The 18,220-nt window shown below is 36.4% G+C and overlaps 2 protein-coding genes across 14 annotated transcripts; one reads left to right on the forward strand and one right to left on the reverse strand.

Annotated features, from left to right (window-relative positions):
• Positions 1–1,120: 1,120 nt before the first annotated feature.
• LOC111777220 (probable serine/threonine-protein kinase SIS8) lies at positions 1,121–10,147 on the reverse strand. Of its 10 annotated transcripts, none has more exons than XM_023656708.1 (17): positions 9,752–10,147; positions 8,599–8,985; positions 8,116–8,319; positions 7,116–7,304; positions 6,709–6,968; positions 6,461–6,580; positions 6,192–6,281; positions 5,427–5,525; positions 4,842–4,964; positions 4,272–4,392; positions 3,137–3,335; positions 2,903–3,026; positions 2,774–2,793; positions 2,477–2,633; positions 1,663–1,951; positions 1,502–1,574; positions 1,121–1,388 (listed from the first exon to the last, which is right to left on the reverse strand). In XM_023656708.1, exons 2-17 carry the CDS (start codon positions 8,848–8,850, stop codon positions 1,306–1,308), a joined length of 2,403 nt encoding a protein of 800 aa, XP_023512476.1. In that variant the 5' UTR covers positions 8,851–8,985; positions 9,752–10,147; the 3' UTR covers positions 1,121–1,305. The 10 variants fall into 10 exon arrangements, with proteins under 10 accessions (XP_023512476.1, XP_023512481.1, XP_023512480.1 ...); XM_023656713.1 differs by having other exon boundaries at positions 5,427–5,522; positions 6,192–6,236; positions 8,599–9,039; XM_023656712.1 differs by having other exon boundaries at positions 6,192–6,236; positions 8,599–9,039.
• Positions 10,148–13,548: 3,401 nt separating this feature from the next.
• Positions 13,549–17,561, forward strand: LOC111777357. Of its 4 annotated transcripts, none has more exons than XM_023656907.1 (3): positions 13,549–13,932; positions 15,575–16,574; positions 16,662–17,561. In XM_023656907.1, exons 2-3 carry the CDS (start codon positions 15,582–15,584, stop codon positions 17,505–17,507), a joined length of 1,839 nt encoding a protein of 612 aa, XP_023512675.1. In that variant the 5' UTR covers positions 13,549–13,932; positions 15,575–15,581; the 3' UTR covers positions 17,508–17,561. The 4 variants fall into 4 exon arrangements, with proteins under 4 accessions (XP_023512675.1, XP_023512674.1, XP_023512677.1 ...); XM_023656906.1 differs by lacking the exon at positions 13,549–13,932 and adding an exon at positions 14,109–14,402 and having other exon boundaries at positions 15,474–16,574; XM_023656909.1 differs by lacking the exon at positions 13,549–13,932 and adding an exon at positions 14,109–14,402.
• The last annotated feature ends 659 nt before the right edge of the window (positions 17,562–18,220 follow it).

The raw sequence follows: 18,220 nt of genomic DNA on the forward strand, positions 1-18,220 counted from the left end.
CATTCTCATTAGAATCCCTCGAGTGTAGGGTAGAGAGAGAGAGAGAGAGAGAGACCCCTTATTCCTTAAGGCCATCACCGACTGCTTTTTTGCTGGTGAGTTGCAGAATATCTATGGTAAAGAAAAGGGTATATTTTGTATGGTTTGAAGCTCCATTTTGAGCTTTCCTTTTGTAGATTCGGTGGCTGTCTGAAACATATGTTATATTGATTGGATTCTATGTTGTCCTAAAGCCTCCTCACATGTTCTTTGTCGGGCTCATGGGGAAGTCCAAATTTCTGTCTTTTTAACTATCTATTTTTGTTCATACCCTTGAATGGAGTGAAAAAATTTCACTTGTTCTTCCCATAATGCCTGTTTTCTAGCTTCCTTTTGTAGATTTTCAAGGGTTTTTTCTGTCTTTTCGTTTGTCAGCTGCATGTCCATTCTTGGCTGCCTCTTCTTCTTCTTGGATTCAATTTCCAAGGATGACATTTGTGTGTAAGGATATCAATTGAATATGGAAGTGGGGAGTTTTTGCACAGTCTTTTTCGGGAGAGAGGATAAGAACTTCTCTTAAGCAGCATTTTGATATCAGTAAACAAGAATCTGGATGACCCAACTTTTCTTTTTATGGCCTCACTACGCAACACAATTGGAGTCTTATCTTGCCAGGGAAGGGATTGGATCATTTAGGGTTCTTGTTAAGCAAAAAAAATGTGGGGTGTGCAGTCGTTTCAGCTAGTTTTTGAGACTTTACATTTTCGTATAATAAATGTGGGATATGTTAGATTGATCGTCTAAATCTAACTTAAAGCTAATTTGTCTTATTGAACTGATGAGATATGTTGACTCGTTTGGGCTTTTCATGGACTCGAATACCATATTTGAGAAATGTAAGTTTCATCTCAAAACCGATAGGTAACGAGAAAAGTAACTCATATATCTTCGAACTAAAGAATACTATCTGATACCCTTGTTTTCAAAAGGGATTTACGAGAAAGGCCCTAACAATCATCGAAAATAATAATGCAGCAAGTGAATAAACCAAAACTCTTCTCAGTTCTTACAAGTAAGCAGTTGAAATAGGGGTAATGAAGGAAACTGGAGAATGGTATTATAAAAGTTTGGACTCAGCACAGATCAAAACCATTGGAAGATCAAGACCAACAGGTTCTTCTTTTTCTTTAAATCATAGAACGGTTGGAAAAATCAACAAGAGTTCAGAATAGGAGCCGAGGACATCAAAAGTTGCAACTCTACCATGTTTTCTGTACACAGACAAAACAAAAACAAAAACAGAAACAAAAACAAAATCAAACTATATCAAGAAAGTGAGTACTCGCAATCGAGCAAGCGGGTGACAATCTCTTCGCAGCTTGGCCGCTCATTCGGTTCTGCCCAACAATCTGCAATCGAGACAGTAATAAAATCATTAGTTCAATAAGAGCTTGACAAACAAGATAGAAACAAGTGTTACAAGGTTTCATGAATATGCCAATTGCTAGTAAGTTGTTCAAACCTGATATAAGCCTGCCAAGCGGGCCTTCAGGAATCTCTAGGCGGGATCCCTCAGTGCCAACAGCATAAACTACCTGGAAGCCACAAGGGTACCAACCAATTAATCTCCCTATGAGATTGCCACAAATAAAGGGGACAATAGTGGATCACATGTCAACATACCCGCTCCGGTGGAACACCCTCCCATGGTCTACTTAGGGTGCAAAGCTCCCACATGATGACCCCCAGGCTGAAAATATCACACTTTTCAGTGAAGGGTTCGTTTCGAAAGAGCTCAGGAGCCATCCATTCTGGAGTTCCTGCAGATGGAGACCCTCTTGCTGGAGCATCTGTCAATATTCTTGAAAGTCCAAAATCACATATCTTGACGGTCCAATGCTTGTTGACTAGGCAATTTGCACTTTTCAGGTCCCGGTGAGCTATTTTCATTCGGTGTATGCACATCAAACCCCTTTGACATCCAGCCAAATCTCCGGTTAGTAAAATGTAATGGGTATTTTTCAGAGAACACCATTTATTGGGTACTTTCAAGTAGACTACTAAATGCATCACCCAAAATCATCTGGGAATAGTAATCAACAACATGAATTAAACGCTTTATCGGAATCTTATCTTTCTCCTCTGCCCTTTAACTACTTTTCAATAATACAGAACAAGTCAGAAGCAAATGACTAACGGAGATTCTAAGTCATTAATATTGTGGCAAGCTAACTTCTTCGCTGCTCAAGAAAAACAGAGGATTTTTAAAGGGGAGAGGTGGCGTGATGAGAGGTTCAATGCCTTCTTGAGAGTTTTGGAACTATGACCTTAGTTTGATTTTGTTGGACTAAAGTTCCTTTTTGTAGTATATCGGGTCTCCAAATCCCATGGCACTTTAAACCACAGTACATACAGCCAGATGAAAAGAAATACTCTTCATTCACTAGGATCAACGAGGAAGTGAGTGTATAATGTTTCGTGAATGTTCAAAACATACCTGCATATGTCACGCAACATCTTCAGTCTCCTCCGCCAGCTAAGTTTTTTTTTCTGACCACTCAAATGGATCAAGGAATACAAGGAACCCAGCTCCATATATTCTGTGATCATCGACAAGCGTGGCGGTTCTGTACATGCGCCCAGAAATAATATAACTGCAGCAAAAAGAAAAGAAATCAATCAGGGATATATAAACTGCATCCAATAAGGTATGCCCGTACAGATCAGTGCATGCAACATTATATGAAGAAAATGCAGTGATGCTACAATTTCAACTAGAAGGATGGAGATGTACCATTAGGATGTCGAAGACGACTAGCAAAGAAAGAAACCCATGCACAAATACAAAGAGAACGGAATAAGATAAATGGAAGTCAATGGGAGATAAATAAATAAATAAAATTTGTGAGCCAAAAAAAGATACCTAAGAATTAATATCTCATTACAGAAGTCCTCAATGTTTTCAGGAGTTAGATCTTGCTCTAGGAAAACTTTGATTGCCACATCCGTTCCATTCCAAATGCCACGAAAAACTTCCCCAAAAAACCCTGGATTGATATTGACACCAAAGGTCTCTCAATGAAACAAAAAGAAAATAGCATTCTCAAAAAATTGGAATTTTAGGCAAGGACATGCTCTAAAATAAAAACATGCTCACCGATTCCAATACGGATTCCAACTGTCAGTTCTGAGTAATCGATATTCCACTCGGGGAAAGGTAATAGGGGTTTGTCGTTCAAGGAGAATGATTCAAGAACTTTAGTCCATGCTGAATGCCCACTTCTATCAGAGGTTTGACCCCTATAATCATGTGGCGATGACGGTAATGATATTGCTCTTTGAGAACCCACTTGATCCTGAAAATAAAATAAAGAAAAAGCCACTCACCATAAATTCCCTTTTGTAAATATTTAAGTGGCTCCATAAACAGTGTCAAAACTAAGATACTTCATCATGATCACACAAATGACGGGATGAAAATTTCATGACAAGAATCACCCCTCCAAAATTACCCCCCCATGCAAATAATAATCACTCAACCTTCCTTCAGTGGTTTACAAGTATTTTCCCTTTGTAATACTAAAAATATGATTAGTTCTTACCAACTGGAAACCAACAAATATTGTTTTGAAGATGAATAGGTGAAGGTCAGGAGAAAATCTTAAGCCCAAACAGGAGGTTTCAACCCTACTGCACGTAACATGATTTTTAAGCAGCGATCATTTTACACTCAAGTCTTTCCATTCTCAGTATGCAAGCCCATGCCACCCCTCCTTATAACGTATGAATGTGAAACCGATATTAGGCTCATTGTAATACAATCTATATAAATCACATTACCAACCGTCATCTATACCTTAAATTCCCCTCACATTTCTGTGCTCAATGGATTCAGAACTAAGAATTATCATTAGACCATCAACGATTGCCTTTGAATCAACATTTAATAGCTGAACAACTCAAGATCTTTCATATCCTAAGTTTGAAATAGGAAGGTGTTCGCTACAGGTTTGGAGCCATATGCGTCAGGGCTTTTACCACTATGTAAGACACCTTGGTTAGTTTATACCAATTCTGAAACCATAATGTGTAGAGGCATGGTCGCAGAGTGCACTCAGATTCTTTTTAACCTCCCACCAGACTCTCTCCCAAAAGGAAAAAAAAAAAATCAAAATTTTCCCTTCGAATATGTACAGATGCAGAACAAGGATGAAATTTCAACGTGATGTAAGAAAGCAATATGATGATGAACATAAAGTCAGTCCTCCATTACCAGGACAAATGTAACCTACATTTCTCCGAACATCTGAACTATTATTTCTTTCATTTGAAGGGTGGGAGAACGACCTGTCATCTACTTGTTCTCTCAAAAGACGATTTTGCTTCAGTGTTTCATTCATTGCTCGTACAGCCCTGAGATTGTGAAAGCAGACAATTGAGACACAGACATACAATTAAAGAATTCTGGTTGATTATGCTGTTTCATGATAAAATAACAATCGCAAAACAACATAAACACAATTACTGCACTGAGAACATTGGTAGAACTAAATAAATAAATAAGGCACTCACTCAATAATATATCGAGCACAGCATGACAATATCCACTTAAGCAGATGAATTTGTTCAGACTTGATAAACTCGTTCAACAATCTAATTTTAATGTTTTGTGTAACAATCCTTGATTAAAGAAAGGATCGCACTGTGGCTTGAATGTGTAACTAATATTCGCTAAGAAAATCAAGGCAGTGAAAAGCAAGTTTCGTCCCGCATCAACGTACATGAAGGCAGAATTGGAAAGTTTGATTACCATTTAAAGGGAAACAAAGAAATTAGTGGGAAAATCGAAAGCAAAAATCAACCTCACGATATCATCACCAATCTCTGGAGTAATGCTGATGCTCCTTCTTCTTAATCGACGTGCTTCTGAATTTGAAGCCGAAGTGGAAGTGGAAGTTGAAGTTGAAGCACCATCTGATCTGTAGCTAAATCAAAAAGGGGAAATATTATTATCATGAATAAATAACACGATAACAAAACTAATAAGGGGTTTCTACACATAAACAGAAACAGGCTACATAGAAACAAATAAGGTGGTCTGAGCTACCATACGGTAAATCTTGAGCAATGCGCATTTTTAACACTTAAATTTTAATAATTATAAATTTCCATTCACAAACTAGATAAAAAGAAATTTCATCCACAAAGTTCTAGTCCAAGTCCACGGTGGAAAACAATCTCAACGCAGAGTTATGGACTGGTCCTTATGGATATTGAGCCATATTTTTTGAAGAAAATATCAGAGAATTATACCACAGTATTGCTATGCTATATTTATAAGACCATGTCACATTATCAGCAAGGAGTTATAAAAATTTCTTTCTTGCAAAATGGTACATACGTTATGGGACCATAACTGACAGTGACGTGATATTATAAGAATAAACCTTGAAGTAGAGACATCATCAGAAAAATCTCTGAAGGCTTTCCTATCCCCACTAAGCATGGACCGGCCTCGCGCCCGAAATGAAGGATGCTCTGGACTGCTGAACAAAAGGAAATTGAGAACATACCCAAACTATTATTTTCATGAGAGGCATAAAATAATAGTCAGAAGCCAAATATTTCAATGATTCACTGTTTTTATCTATATACATAGATAAACCATTCGTTTATATGATGAAATGGAATACCTTTATTACAAAAAATACCTTTATTGGTTTAACGATGGTAGATAAACTATAATTACAAAAAGGGGAGACACTTTGCTCCAAGTGCCAAAAGAGAAGTGGAATTACAGAGATTCGCTGCTCCAGAGCGAATTTCAAATACTTAGTCGGCAGGAAATGGAAACAGAAAAAACAAAACGAATAAATCCTCTTTGTTTTCAATCAAGAACCTTTCAGGGGCTCCCTCCGCAAGTACTTGAGTATAAACCGAGAAATTGAATTATACACAAATTACGTGATCTTATTTGCCTTGGGCCATATCTATCGACTCTTCCACAGAACCTAAATTAACGTGCTTAAGATCGTCATTTCAGTTTAACTAATATCTATAGTTAATAACCCAGAAAGGTTGTCGTGAACAACATGAATGAAAAAAATATAGATGATTAATGGAATTTATTTGAATGGAAAATATAATTATTATTTTTTTTAACACCATAAAAAGATGACCATATTATCCAAGAACAAGAATTCAAGAAAGACCTTGAACTAGCAGTCCGCTGTTCAGCAATATCTTTTCTCCGACAACTTCGCCAAAATGCATTTGCAATGTTAGGTTCACTATGTGATAAACTGAGAGATTTGAAAATAAGATACAATAACAGAAATCTCAGTGCATTTCTTGCATCTTTGCATCAAAAAGAGATTTTTGAGGGAAAAAGAAAGAGTAACAATTCATATGAAGTAATCAAGAAATAAATGGTTTTGTTAGCTATGGTCACTTGTGATTACTTACTGGAACAATTTATTACCTCATTTTCCTGTCGAGTGTTGTACTTGATCGCAACATCATATTGCGCAATGAAGGAGCATATGCATTTGAAGCTGCTTCAATTTTTCTGTGGAATTGAAGGCCCTCATCTTTTTCACCACTGTCGCAAAAAGGGATCTAGCTCAACAAGGGACAGTAGAACGCATACAAAAACCTAAAACTTTAAATTTTCATACAAGATTGGAGATGTTGAGGAACCAGAGGTTTAACTATTATGCAACATCCCACCTGTCAAGATCAACTCTTTCTGAGAAACCATAAAGAGGACTGTTAGGTTCTAGCGGTGAATCACATGAGTCGTTTTCTGCAGAATCGCTTTCCCCAGCAGCGGAAATATGTGTCATAAAAATTGCCTTAGTTGACTGAGGTAACAACTGGCCAGGAAATCGCATCAGATCAACAACTAGTTCCACAGAATTCAACACAACTGTCACCGACATGTGCTTGTATGAGTCCACGCACCCATTAGCCCCCTCATTTGGCAAGCCCTGCACAAGATAAAAAGGTGAATGAGGAATTGTCAGGTGGCGTTTGACAAAGCAGATATGTCTATTCTGTTGTCAACTGTGGAAAAAATGGGAATTTGTAGGAAGGAACAACCTACTGCAATAAATAAAATCAAGTTGTGAGCTTACCATCATGAGACGACTTTCAAGCCCTACAGTGTCCGCCAGAACCTTAAATAAGATAGCTCTAGGACGGCAAGAACCAAATTTTATTTGACCGAGCAACTGAATGCCTCTATCCTCAAACAAGTGGTTGGCTTCTTCTACAGCAGCTTTTGCTGGACTTTCTAAAATTGGTCGTTTATAAAAATCAGAAACCTGGGAAGGTGGAGTAAGAAAGAGGAATAGTTAACCTCTGAGAAATAGAAAAATGAATATGAACACGAAATTTCACAAATCTGAGAAAACAGGTCAAAAAAACAGGAATAATGCATAAAACATAAGAAATAAGAAATGCCTAAAGGAAAGGTTAACGGCATAGACTTCGGAAGGAAAAAAAACCGCTAGTTAAAGGGTTCTGCACTCTTCACAGAATGCATCTTTTTCTTATAAGACCTTCAATACAATCTATCCTAATCGTCAATGTAGACAGTGGCTAAACAAATTAGCTATAGAGTTACACTACGCAAGGTATCAATTTTGAAACCTACGCCTATTAATCCAAATGGAGTCAAGTAGCAAATGGTCTCTAACTGGGTAAAATACTAGGCACCGAAGGATTGAATAAATTATCCATTATGCTACAAAATCAATTTCAGGTCGGAGGCACATGAATACGAATTAACAATTCTTATTTGCTCCATGCAAATTAGTTGGCCTAAAAAGTTTGCAGGATTGAAGAATCAACATTTTTCCACAAGTTGACACATTCTGAGCCACAAGAATAAATATAATCGACTGTTTTGAGGGAGGAATAAACAAAAATGAAGGTTCAGAACTTGATTCGTATATAGTTAGGAACTAGTTCAGATTTTCCCTTTCATTAGCATCTTCAGATAACCTCATTGTAGATGTTATTAACAACTGAAACACCATTTCCAATATTTGAAGGGAAATCCAATGGAGAAACAGTTGCAAAATTTAGATAAGGGGTATTAGCAAGAAATATGACTGCTAAAATTCTCCTCACCAGTCCAGCAATCTTCTTGATAATTGCAGCTGGATTTGAACTCACGCCTTTAATCAGTGTCGAGATCAGTTGCTTCAGCATAGAAAGCTTTTTATCTTTCTCTGGCTCCACAAGAATAACATCGTTTCTGTAACCTTCGGCCTCCAAAGCACGAAGCTCATCCAACGAAGGAATACTGTGGAACCGCTCTTTTAGCCTCTTATCCTGTAAGTACATTATAGAATTGGTTTAGGCTCTAGTTTGTAGCACCAAGTTATACGACCAAAATTATGATCATAAATAACACCAGTTACCAAAAACTGCAGTACACATCAATACAAAAACTTAAGTATGAGATCAACAAAATTATCAGCGAAAAGTACGATATTTAATTAATGAACAGATAAACAGGGAAAACATGAAGCAAGATCCATAAAAAACAAAGCTCACATAGTAAAAATTATTATTCTGGACTGAAAAACTTAAATGGGAAAAATGCCATACCGGAATAACATAATAGAAACCATCTGGAATTGGTTCACAAAGCATTCCAGTACGCCAGAGAATTTGAGATGCTCTCTGAGGCGACAACAACACATCTTGGTCAGAATTGATGATCTCTTCCCTTTCACTCACAATGTCTTCCCGAGGACCCAAAGAAACAGATCCAAATTTCTCCACAAAATCAGAAGACCACCAGGAAGCATTGGAAGTCCCTTGCTCTGATGGTGCAACATCGTCTCGCTGATCCTCCATGCCTTTAAATGTTTTGAATATAAAACCATTTCACCAAGTAGTTTCTACCCCCATATAAGGTCTAATCGAACTTACATAACTCTCACTCAACAAAACCACTGATAAAACCCTTAGCTTTCCCCCAATAACTTCAAGCTGGAGGACATAATACCCATGAAAAAGGAGCGTCAAATTGTTTGGTCATAAGAACTGATGGGAACAAAAAAAAAAAAAGCATAAAAAGAGGACATTAATAAAGTCATGTTTACACAAGGAAACAGAGCAGAAATCAGAGACCCCAGTAAACAAAACAAGACACACAAGACCCACAAATATTAAAAAGTTAAATCGTCATCGAAATCATAATATCCATCCCCTCTCTATATAAACAGCAATAACCCCGAGAATGTAGAAATATACCGATTTCGCAATAGCCATAACAGCATTATAAGATAATTACACACCTCGAGAACGATTAACCACTGAATAACAAACGGCCTAATCCACAAATACAATGTATAAATTAATTTGAAAAACTCAACACAATAACTGTTCGATTAATTGTAATTAAATGCTCGCTATATATATTCAAACCGACAGGTTATTTCTAAACAAAACTGACAAGAAATTCAAATAACGACGAAGAATCAAACAGAAAACGCTTAATCCTTCTTAAGTAGGGCGTTAAAAAAAAATAATAATAAACGAAACTTCAAATACCTCATCAGAAACAACGAGAAGAAACCCAGCAACAAAACGGGAATACGAAATTGAGTGAGTAATCAGACAATCACAAAAGAAAAGAGTATGAAAGTGAGTGAGGAGCATATACAAAAGCTAACATTGCAATAAAAGAACATTCCTACATTACCTAGATAAAGAAAGCAAAAGAAAAGTGGATGAAGTAAGGGATTGGGATTACCAGGAGCGGATCGGAACATTTGAATCTTGATCCCGTCAGTGAGAGAATGAACATGAACATAAGAGCATCGGGAAGCCAAAGATTGGTCGAGAGAAATGGGAAGGATAGAGTGAGAGGAAAGAAAAGAAGAGAGAGAGAAAGGAGAGAAGGGATTTGATTGATATAATTGATGGACGAAGAAAGCGATGGAGTCTGTTTCTGTTTCTCTCTCTAGAGAGAGATTCAGAGAGTTACAGAGGAGGGAGAAAGAGAGAGAATTGGGCGATGGTGAATCACGTGCTATGGAAATAGAAGACCGGAGGAAGGGTTCGCGTTCGGGTCGGGTTCGCGTTCGCCTTCGGGTCGGGCTCGGGATCTGACTCTCTCCGTGCCGCCTCTCTCCGACAGCCAGCTGGCCTACGGGGTGGCTTACCAACATCCACACCTTACTCCGCGTGAACCCTTTTAATTCCCCTTTTTTTTTTTCCTTTTTATTCAATTTTCAATTAATTTTTTCGTCCTATTTTTTTTTTTAACTAAATTTATAAAAATAAAAATAAACCCTTTTTAAATTAATTAATTATCAAACCAGATCTATCCGGACCACAAAATATTATTTTTGACAAGCAAAGCCATGAGAGCTTATGTTCAAAGTGGACAATATCATACCATTGTGGAGAGTCGGGTTCGTCCAACATGGTATCAGAGTCATGTCCTAAACTTAGTCGTGTCAATAGATTGGTAAATCCTCAAATATCGAACAAAGAACTCCAAAAGAAAAGGAGTCAAGCCTCCTCGAAGGCAGTAAAAAATGACTATGACTCCAAAGGAGTCGAGCTTCGATTAAGGGGAGGCGCACTTTGTTCGAGAGGAGGTGTTGGATGATGAAAATCCCACATCGACTAATTTAGGAAATGATCATGAGTTTATAAGTGAGAAATATTTACTCCATTGGAATGAGGTCTTTTGGGCTCCCCAAAGCAAAGCCATGAAAGTTTATGCTCATGGACAATATCACGAAAAGACTTATTAGATATTTTTTAAGAGACGATAGAAATAATATTAAATTTGTATTTAATATTTTAAAATATTTAATAAATTTTTAAAGTTTTAAATTAAATGGACGGTCTTGATTACGTCAATGGGGTTCTACTTCCAATGCATCCCCTTTTCCATATCACACGTGGGCTATTTTTTAATTTTCCATTTTATTAATTTAATATATTCGAAGATGTACTATTAATATTAACTATTGTTTGGGTTAATAATACTTAATTGGATACTTAATCATTACTAATTATATATTATTTTTTTCTTTTTTAAGGAATATGACTTTCCATTTTTATCAACCAAATAACCATTTTTAAATGTCGTATTTGTTAGACTATGATTCAGGCTAACACTAAATTAAAATTTTATTTTTTTAATTTTTTTTTACGGAAAATTAAACTTAGATATTAATTGAAATTGTGTTGATTGTATAATTATTCGTGTCCTCGTGTATAATAGATTCAATGGTTGTGCTTCTCAAAATGGAAGAGAAGCGACCTCGATAGTCGTGTGACCGAGTGGAGGCTTATAAGATTACCCAACCAGATCTACAATAGTAGAAACAAAAATCTCGATATTCCTCTATTGACCCATTGTACAAACGTGACGGCAATGCATAAATGAAAGAATATAAGTAGTAAAATTTCATCTCGTAATAATATATATAGCCTGAACGTGCTCGATTCGACGCTGATTCAAGTATCGAAGTGTGTTGGCAAATATTTAGTAATAAATTATAATTTACCTTATATATCATATTTGATATTTTATTATAAGGCAAATATTTTTATTATAGGTATGTTTCCATTTATTACTTTTTTTCATATTCTTGTAATTTATTTGATTATAAATAAGATAACTATCACACAATTTAGGTGCAAACATTCTCATGAAGTAACGACCCATGTTCAAGATTCTGAATTCGAATTCAGCACCTGATGACTCCAACATTTCACTGCATTCTTACGACATGGTCATGTTACTTATCCATCGTTTCTAAGAGCGAAGACTATCCCCACGTACCAACATAAAGTCATTCCAGCATATTTTGTCTTCACTCACATGCATGATTCAAGATGTCGCCGAACATAAGACAGCTCAAAGTAAATTTTTTTTTTCGATGACTCAATTATAAGAATTTCATAATAATTTCAAAAGTCGAGACATAGAAAAAGCGACTTTGATGGTATTTGAAGAAATGAATCTTTCTCGAAGGCATGTGGAGATTATCTTAATCGTCATTATTATTCCTATAATTTCCATAATTTTTGTTATAATTAAGTCCCAAATTAATACTCCATTATTTATTTTTGTTGCTAAACCATGTGATTGTAATGATGACATTTTTATTTTTATTTTTATTTTTATTATTATTATTAATGTTCTTATTATCATTATTTATTTTGGGCACTTTAATCATTTCGAGTAATTTCATGCAAATTTCAAAATTCGAAATGACTCAAATCACGACTTTTAGACATCCCTTTTTATCCTTTTTATTATGAATTTTTTAAAATTGGTAAAAAAAAATACTTACAATTTTTTAATATTTATTTTGTCTCTAAATTAAAAGGTTAAAAAATCAAAGAAAAATATTTATTTTAAGAATTATTTTTAAAAAGTTAATTTGAGGTCGTATTATATTAGGAAAAAGTAGTTATTATTGTTGTTTTTTATTCTATTATGTTATAACACAATCTTCTTCTAAGATATGCATTTAACATTTTAAAATAAAAATAAATAAATAAATAAATCATCCATTTAATTTAAAGAAGATGTGGGAGGGCAAATACGAGATTTCACATTAAAAAAAATTCCAAAAAGGCAATAAATGGATCATAATTCATAAAGTGGAATTTGGTTGCCATTACATGCAATAATGAGGTGTAAAGTGAGTGCCACTTTATGTTTTAAGTTTTCTAATTTAATTTAACCTAAATTAATAATAATAATAAATTATTTGGATATAAAATACCATTAAATTTTTAAAATTTTGTAAAAAGTACTCTTAATTTAAAAACTATTATTATTATATATATATTTTTTTTATGAATTTCGTTAATACTTTTTATTTTTAAGTTTTATAAAATTTAAGGGTATTTCTTTTATTAATTGAAGAAGTAAAAAAAAAAAAAAAAAAAAAAAAAAAAAAAAAAAAAAAAAAAAAANAAAAAAAACAAACATATTTTATAGAATTTTTTATCACTAAAATTTTTAAATTATAAATTTAATCCATAAAATTAAGACATAAAATTTAAATAAATAAATAAAAGTATAATAATTTTTATTAAAGGTAGAAGATAATATTGTAATATTAAAATTTAAATATTTAAAAATATTGTTGACCTTACAATATTATCGAAATTATATTAAAAAATTTAAATAAATATAGAATTTCGTTATATAAATGGATAATATAACATAAATCTCCGTTATAAACAAGACAATTTAGACGAGAATAAAGATTAAAATAGGTGGCGAGTACGAAGTTGTTGAAATTGGGCACGACATCTCTAACTGTATATTTAAAGTAGAGACAAATATAATGGAAATTGTTTTTTCTAAACTTTATATTAATGATTAAATTCAGAATTTGGTAATTTGTACTGACATCCGTTGACGTGGAAGACTTGTCAGGCCTACGTGGAGCACAATCGTGATCCCATACGTTTACGTGGCACCGAAGTGAGGAATTAAAAAAATTGAAAATTTCAGATATTGTTGATTTTTTTTCTTTAATTTCTTGTAATATTCTGATTTAAAAATAAATAAATAAAAGCAAGGAGGAGGAGAGTGACGGGTCTGGCCCTGCATGGAAGGGGCGGCCGTTCTTCAAATCCACAAATACTTCCATTATCTCTACTCTGAAGCGAACCCCAGAAAAGAAAAGGCGGTGTTCTTCCTGTTGCTGTTTTGTTGAGTTCGTGTTTGAAAATTGATCGCAAAGTTGCCTTTTGTGCCTTACCCCCTTTTTCATTAAAGCTTGATCGGGGATTGTGTTTGTTTGATTCTTCTGCGTTTTCATGGCGTATAACCTAGTTTATCCTTAATACCTCCGTTTCTCCCTTTCTTTATTCCTTGTTCTTTCATTATATTTCACTCTCTTCATAATCAACAGATTTGTTCGTTTCTGGGTCTCCCCTGTTTCACAGGTTTGCTTCTGATTTATGGGTTTTTTGCGTTTTTGTTTCTCTGTTCTTGTNGTTATCTCTACTCTGAAGCGAACCCCAGAAAAGAAAAGGCGGTGTTCTTCCTGTTCCTGTTTTGTTGAGTTCGTCTTTGAAAATTGATCGCAAAGTTGCCTTTTGTGCCTTACCCCCTNATTATCTCTACTCTGAAGCGAACCCCAGAAAAGAAAAGGCGGTGTTCTTCCTGTTGCTGTTTTGTTGAGTTCGTGTTTGAAAATTGATCGCAAAGTTGCCTTTTGTGCCTTACCCCCTTTTTCATTAAAGCTTGATCGGGGATTGTGTTTGTTTGATTCTTCTGCGTTTTCATGGCGTATAACCTAGTTTATCCTTAATACCTCCGTTTCTCCCTTTCTTTATTCCTTGTTCTTTCATTATATTTCACTCTCTTCATAATCAACAGATTTGTTCGTTTCTGGGTCTCCCCTGTTTCACAGGTTTGCTTCTGATTTATGGGTTTTTTGCGTTTTTGTTTCTCTGTTCTTGTTCTGTTTCTTGGTTTGATCGAGATTGTGCTCTCTGTATGAATGAGTTTATGGGTTTTTCTTTCTCTGTTCTTGTTCTGTTTCTTGGTTTGATGGAGATTGTGCTCTCTGTATGAATGAGTTTATGGGTTTTTCTTTCTCTGTTCTTGTTCTGTTTCTTGGTTTGATGGAGATTGTGCTCTCTGTATGAATGAGTTTATGGGTTTTTCTTTCTCTGTTCTTGTTCTGTTTCTTGGTTTGATGGAGATTGTGCTCTCTGTATGAATGAGTTTATGGGTTTTTCTTTCTCTGTTCTTGTTCTGTTTCTTGGTTTGATGGAGATTGTGCTCTCTGTATGAATGAGTTTATGGGTTTTTCTTTCTCTGTTCTTGTTCTGTTTCTTGGTTTGATGGAGATTGTGCTCTCTGTATGAATGAGTTTATGGGTTTTTCTTTCTCTGTTCTTGTTCTGTTTCTTGGTTCGATGGAGATTGTTCTCTCTGTATGAATGAGTTTATGGGTTTTTCATATGTTGAGTTGTAGCGTTTGATTTTCTTGTATTGTGTAGATTTTGAACTTGTTGTGTTTGTTGCTGATTTGAACAGGATATCAGTTTTGTTTATGTTGATTTCTAATCATCTTCTTATTATGTGAGATATTGGTTTTCGAGAGGGGAACGAAACATTCTTTATAAGGGTGTGGAAACCTCTCCCTAGCATACGGTGAGACTAATGGCGATAAGTAACGGGTCAAAGTGGACAATATCTATTGATGGTGGGCTTGAGCTGTTACAAATGGTATCATGTGCTAGTCAGGACGCTGACCCCAAGGGATGAAACGAAACATTCTTTATAAGGGTGTGGAAACCTTTCCTAGCATACGTGTTTTAAAAACATGAGACTGGCGGCGATACATAACGGATCAAAGCAGATATAGCGGTGGGCTTGGGCTTGAGCTGTTAGATAGTTTGATTCCTTAGAAAGTGATAGCAACTCTTGTTCTAGGCTTGATAGTTCTGTGTTCTTGTTCTTCGTGTTGTGATCAGATTGGTTGCTCGACAGAGGAAAATTTGAAAATAGTTATGAAGTTAATGGAGGTTGAGTTCAGATTGTAACTCATTTATTGTCCCTTCTCTGGCTGCTGTAGTATTTGTATGAAGCTGAAGAATCTGATGGAAAACAAGCAATTGGATTTCAATCAGCCGTTTCTTTCTGTGAGGCGGGTTTCGTCGATGGAAACGTCGTCGAAAGCTAACGGAACAGTGATAACGGAGAATCGCTGGCCGCCTCTTCCTGTCTACAAGTCGGAATTGAAATCGGGTCCAGTGAGTAATCCGGGGAACGTTCCTTTTCTATGGGAACATGCCCCAGGAAGGCCCAAAGATGGAAGAAAATCACTAACCATAGGTTCTAAATCGCCATTGGCTGCTCCGAAACACCCTTCTGGGATGTCGTCGGGTTCAGAACAACAGCATTGTAACAGCAAAGAGTCAACAAGTGGAGGAGAAGCACTTCCAAATTCTGACCATTCCCCTGCTTATAAGAACATCGTTAAGTTTAAGACCTTGAGGGAGAGGATCGAGAGAGATTTAAGTTCTGATTCGGAGGACGGAGATGAGACTTATCTCGATGCAAATGGCACCATTTCTAGATCCGAGTCATTTTCCATGAACTGCAGTGTAACTGGTTTGAGTGGACTGGATGGTGGTGATGTTAAACCATCGGGATCGTTCTCGAAAGATCAGCGAACTCACGACATAATGATGGGACGATTCCTGCCTGCTGCCAAGGCAATGGCTTCAGAAACACCTCAAGTTGCTCATAGAAAGCAAAGTGTTCAAAGAGAGCAGAGAAAAGAGGCAAAGAAGTTGATTAGAATGGGTAAGGAACATCGAGTAAATTCACTTCCACCGGTGTTGCGATCATATTATGCGCCTCCGAATCCACACGACGTTGAAGAAATAAGCGAAGACGATGATATTAGCCTCGATGAATCTGAGTACTCATCTACTAAATCTTGTGGTTTGTTCGCTCGATTTTGCCTTCTACACCCAGTTCCCGGAATGAGAACGCAAGGCGCCTCTGTTGCTTCAGCTCCTAGCGTTCAGAATGATAATTCGACTCATGGTTCTTGCAGCAGCATTAAGGTTCTTGGGATACTTTTCTCTTTAATTCATTGGATATTGTCATGTCAAGTCTTCTCAGTTGTGTTTTGTTTGGTCGTGTATTCACAGAATCTTAGAAACGAGGAAAAACCGCTCGATTCGAACCAGATGGGTGAGAGCACGCCAAACGACTCGAGAAGGCGATACAAATCTCGCCTTTCTGAAGAAAAAGTTTTCCCCAGTGACCCAGAAGGAGTTAAGAGTTCCATACATAGAAGAACAGGAACCAAATTTCGTGAATTGTTAGCCAATGAATCATCTTCGGCGAGGCCCTTTGTCGTCGAGAAAACGTCGCTCGTAGATTCCGTTCACAATATGAAGTCTCGGAGTTCAAATTTAAGCTCTAAAGAGAATCTTCATTTGGATTCTTCCCCTCAACATGTCCAGCCATTAAATGTTGAAGGTGAAAACAAGAGGTTGAGCTCTACGAGTATCGACTCGATGGATTCGTGTTCATCTTATTACGATACGAAAGCGAACTTGAAGGCGACACGTTTGGACGTAGATCTAATCCATGATGCAAAAGTGACACATGAAAGAACAATTGATTCTGAATGTGATCATCATAAAAAATCAAGTCACGGAGAAAGCTCAGATGACTCTTTTCAGGATTTTGTCTCATTTACGAGTTCAGAAGCTTCGAAGCTACGTTTAGAAGGCCACGACCAGGATTCAATCACATCGACAAGCTCAAGAGCCACAGCGCGAGGCAAAATCGATCTCGAAAGCACTCGTCGATCAAAAAGATCCTTGTCCATTTCTTCACAGCTTGCACTAGCTCCACCTCTACCAAAATCTCCATCCGAGTCCTGGCTTAAGCGCACGTTGCCAACCATTTCGTCGAGAAACTCGATGCCGAAGTCTAGGCTGGCTGCTCGCGTTTACTCTACAAGGCAAAACAACACTGTATTCTGATGTCAATGATGATGGCATTGGTCATGAAGAATAAAAAACATATTTTAATCCTCGTATTCTTATGTTTTTTATATAAGTCGAACGAGAGAAGTCTACCGGGCCAGAGGGACGGGAAAGCGTTCTCCATCCTCGTCCTCATTTAATCCTCACCACATTGAGGGACGGGAAAGCATTCTCCATCCTCGTCCTCATATTTTAATCCTCACCACAAACATTTATTTTTGTAGAGATCGGATTCATCGTAAAATATTTTTTATTTTACCATTTTTCATATATATATATATATATAATTCATTTGAATTTTTCAACTTAAACTCCTTTAGCAAGCAATTGCGACACATTCAATATTCCACATTTGAATTTTGAGCTTCTTTAGCAAGCAATTGGGACACGTTGACTTAAAACAATTAAAAAAATTAATATAATCATAATTAATTATGCAACGTGGCAGGCAGTATAAAAGTCAGCGTGACAGTCACTATAAATACAAGTTGTTCTATGTTTATCCGTTGACAAAAATGGGGAGGCCAATTGTCAGTACAATCGGAGATGTTTCCTTTGTCAGCTCCGGAGGCATATTCTTGCTTTCCGCCATTCTTCTCTCCATCTCTCTCCTGTCCATCATAATATTTGCTTGCGCCAACTCCGGGAAGCTGAGAAGAGGTGGCCATGGTGGGGGCGGGGGCGGGGGCGGAGGCGGTGGTTGTGGCGGC

Source organism: Cucurbita pepo, chromosome LG16 (genome assembly GCF_002806865.2).
Source record: "Cucurbita pepo subsp. pepo cultivar mu-cu-16 chromosome LG16, ASM280686v2, whole genome shotgun sequence".
NCBI classification, from domain to species: Eukaryota; Viridiplantae; Streptophyta; class Magnoliopsida; order Cucurbitales; family Cucurbitaceae; genus Cucurbita; species Cucurbita pepo.

Bases quoted from the DNA above. Each gene is read 5' to 3' on its own strand.
- LOC111777357 (XM_023656907.1), top strand. From the start codon at position 15,582: ATGAAGCTGAAGAATCTGATGGAAAACAAGCAATTGGATTTCAATCAG. The intron at 16,575-16,661 runs GTTCTTGGGATA...GTGTATTCACAG, and splicing joins GTTCTTGCAGCAGCATTAAG to AATCTTAGAAACGAGGAAAA.
- LOC111777220 (XM_023656708.1), bottom strand. From the start codon at position 8,850: ATGGAGGATCAGCGAGACGATGTTGCACCATCAGAGCAAGGGACTTCC. The intron at 8,320-8,598 runs GTATGGCATTTT...ATGTACTTACAG, and splicing joins GTTTCTATTATGTTATTCCG to GATAAGAGGCTAAAAGAGCG. The intron at 3,336-4,271 runs GTAGGTTACATT...TTTTATTTTCAG, and splicing joins GTTCAGATGTTCGGAGAAAT to GATCAAGTGGGTTCTCAAAG.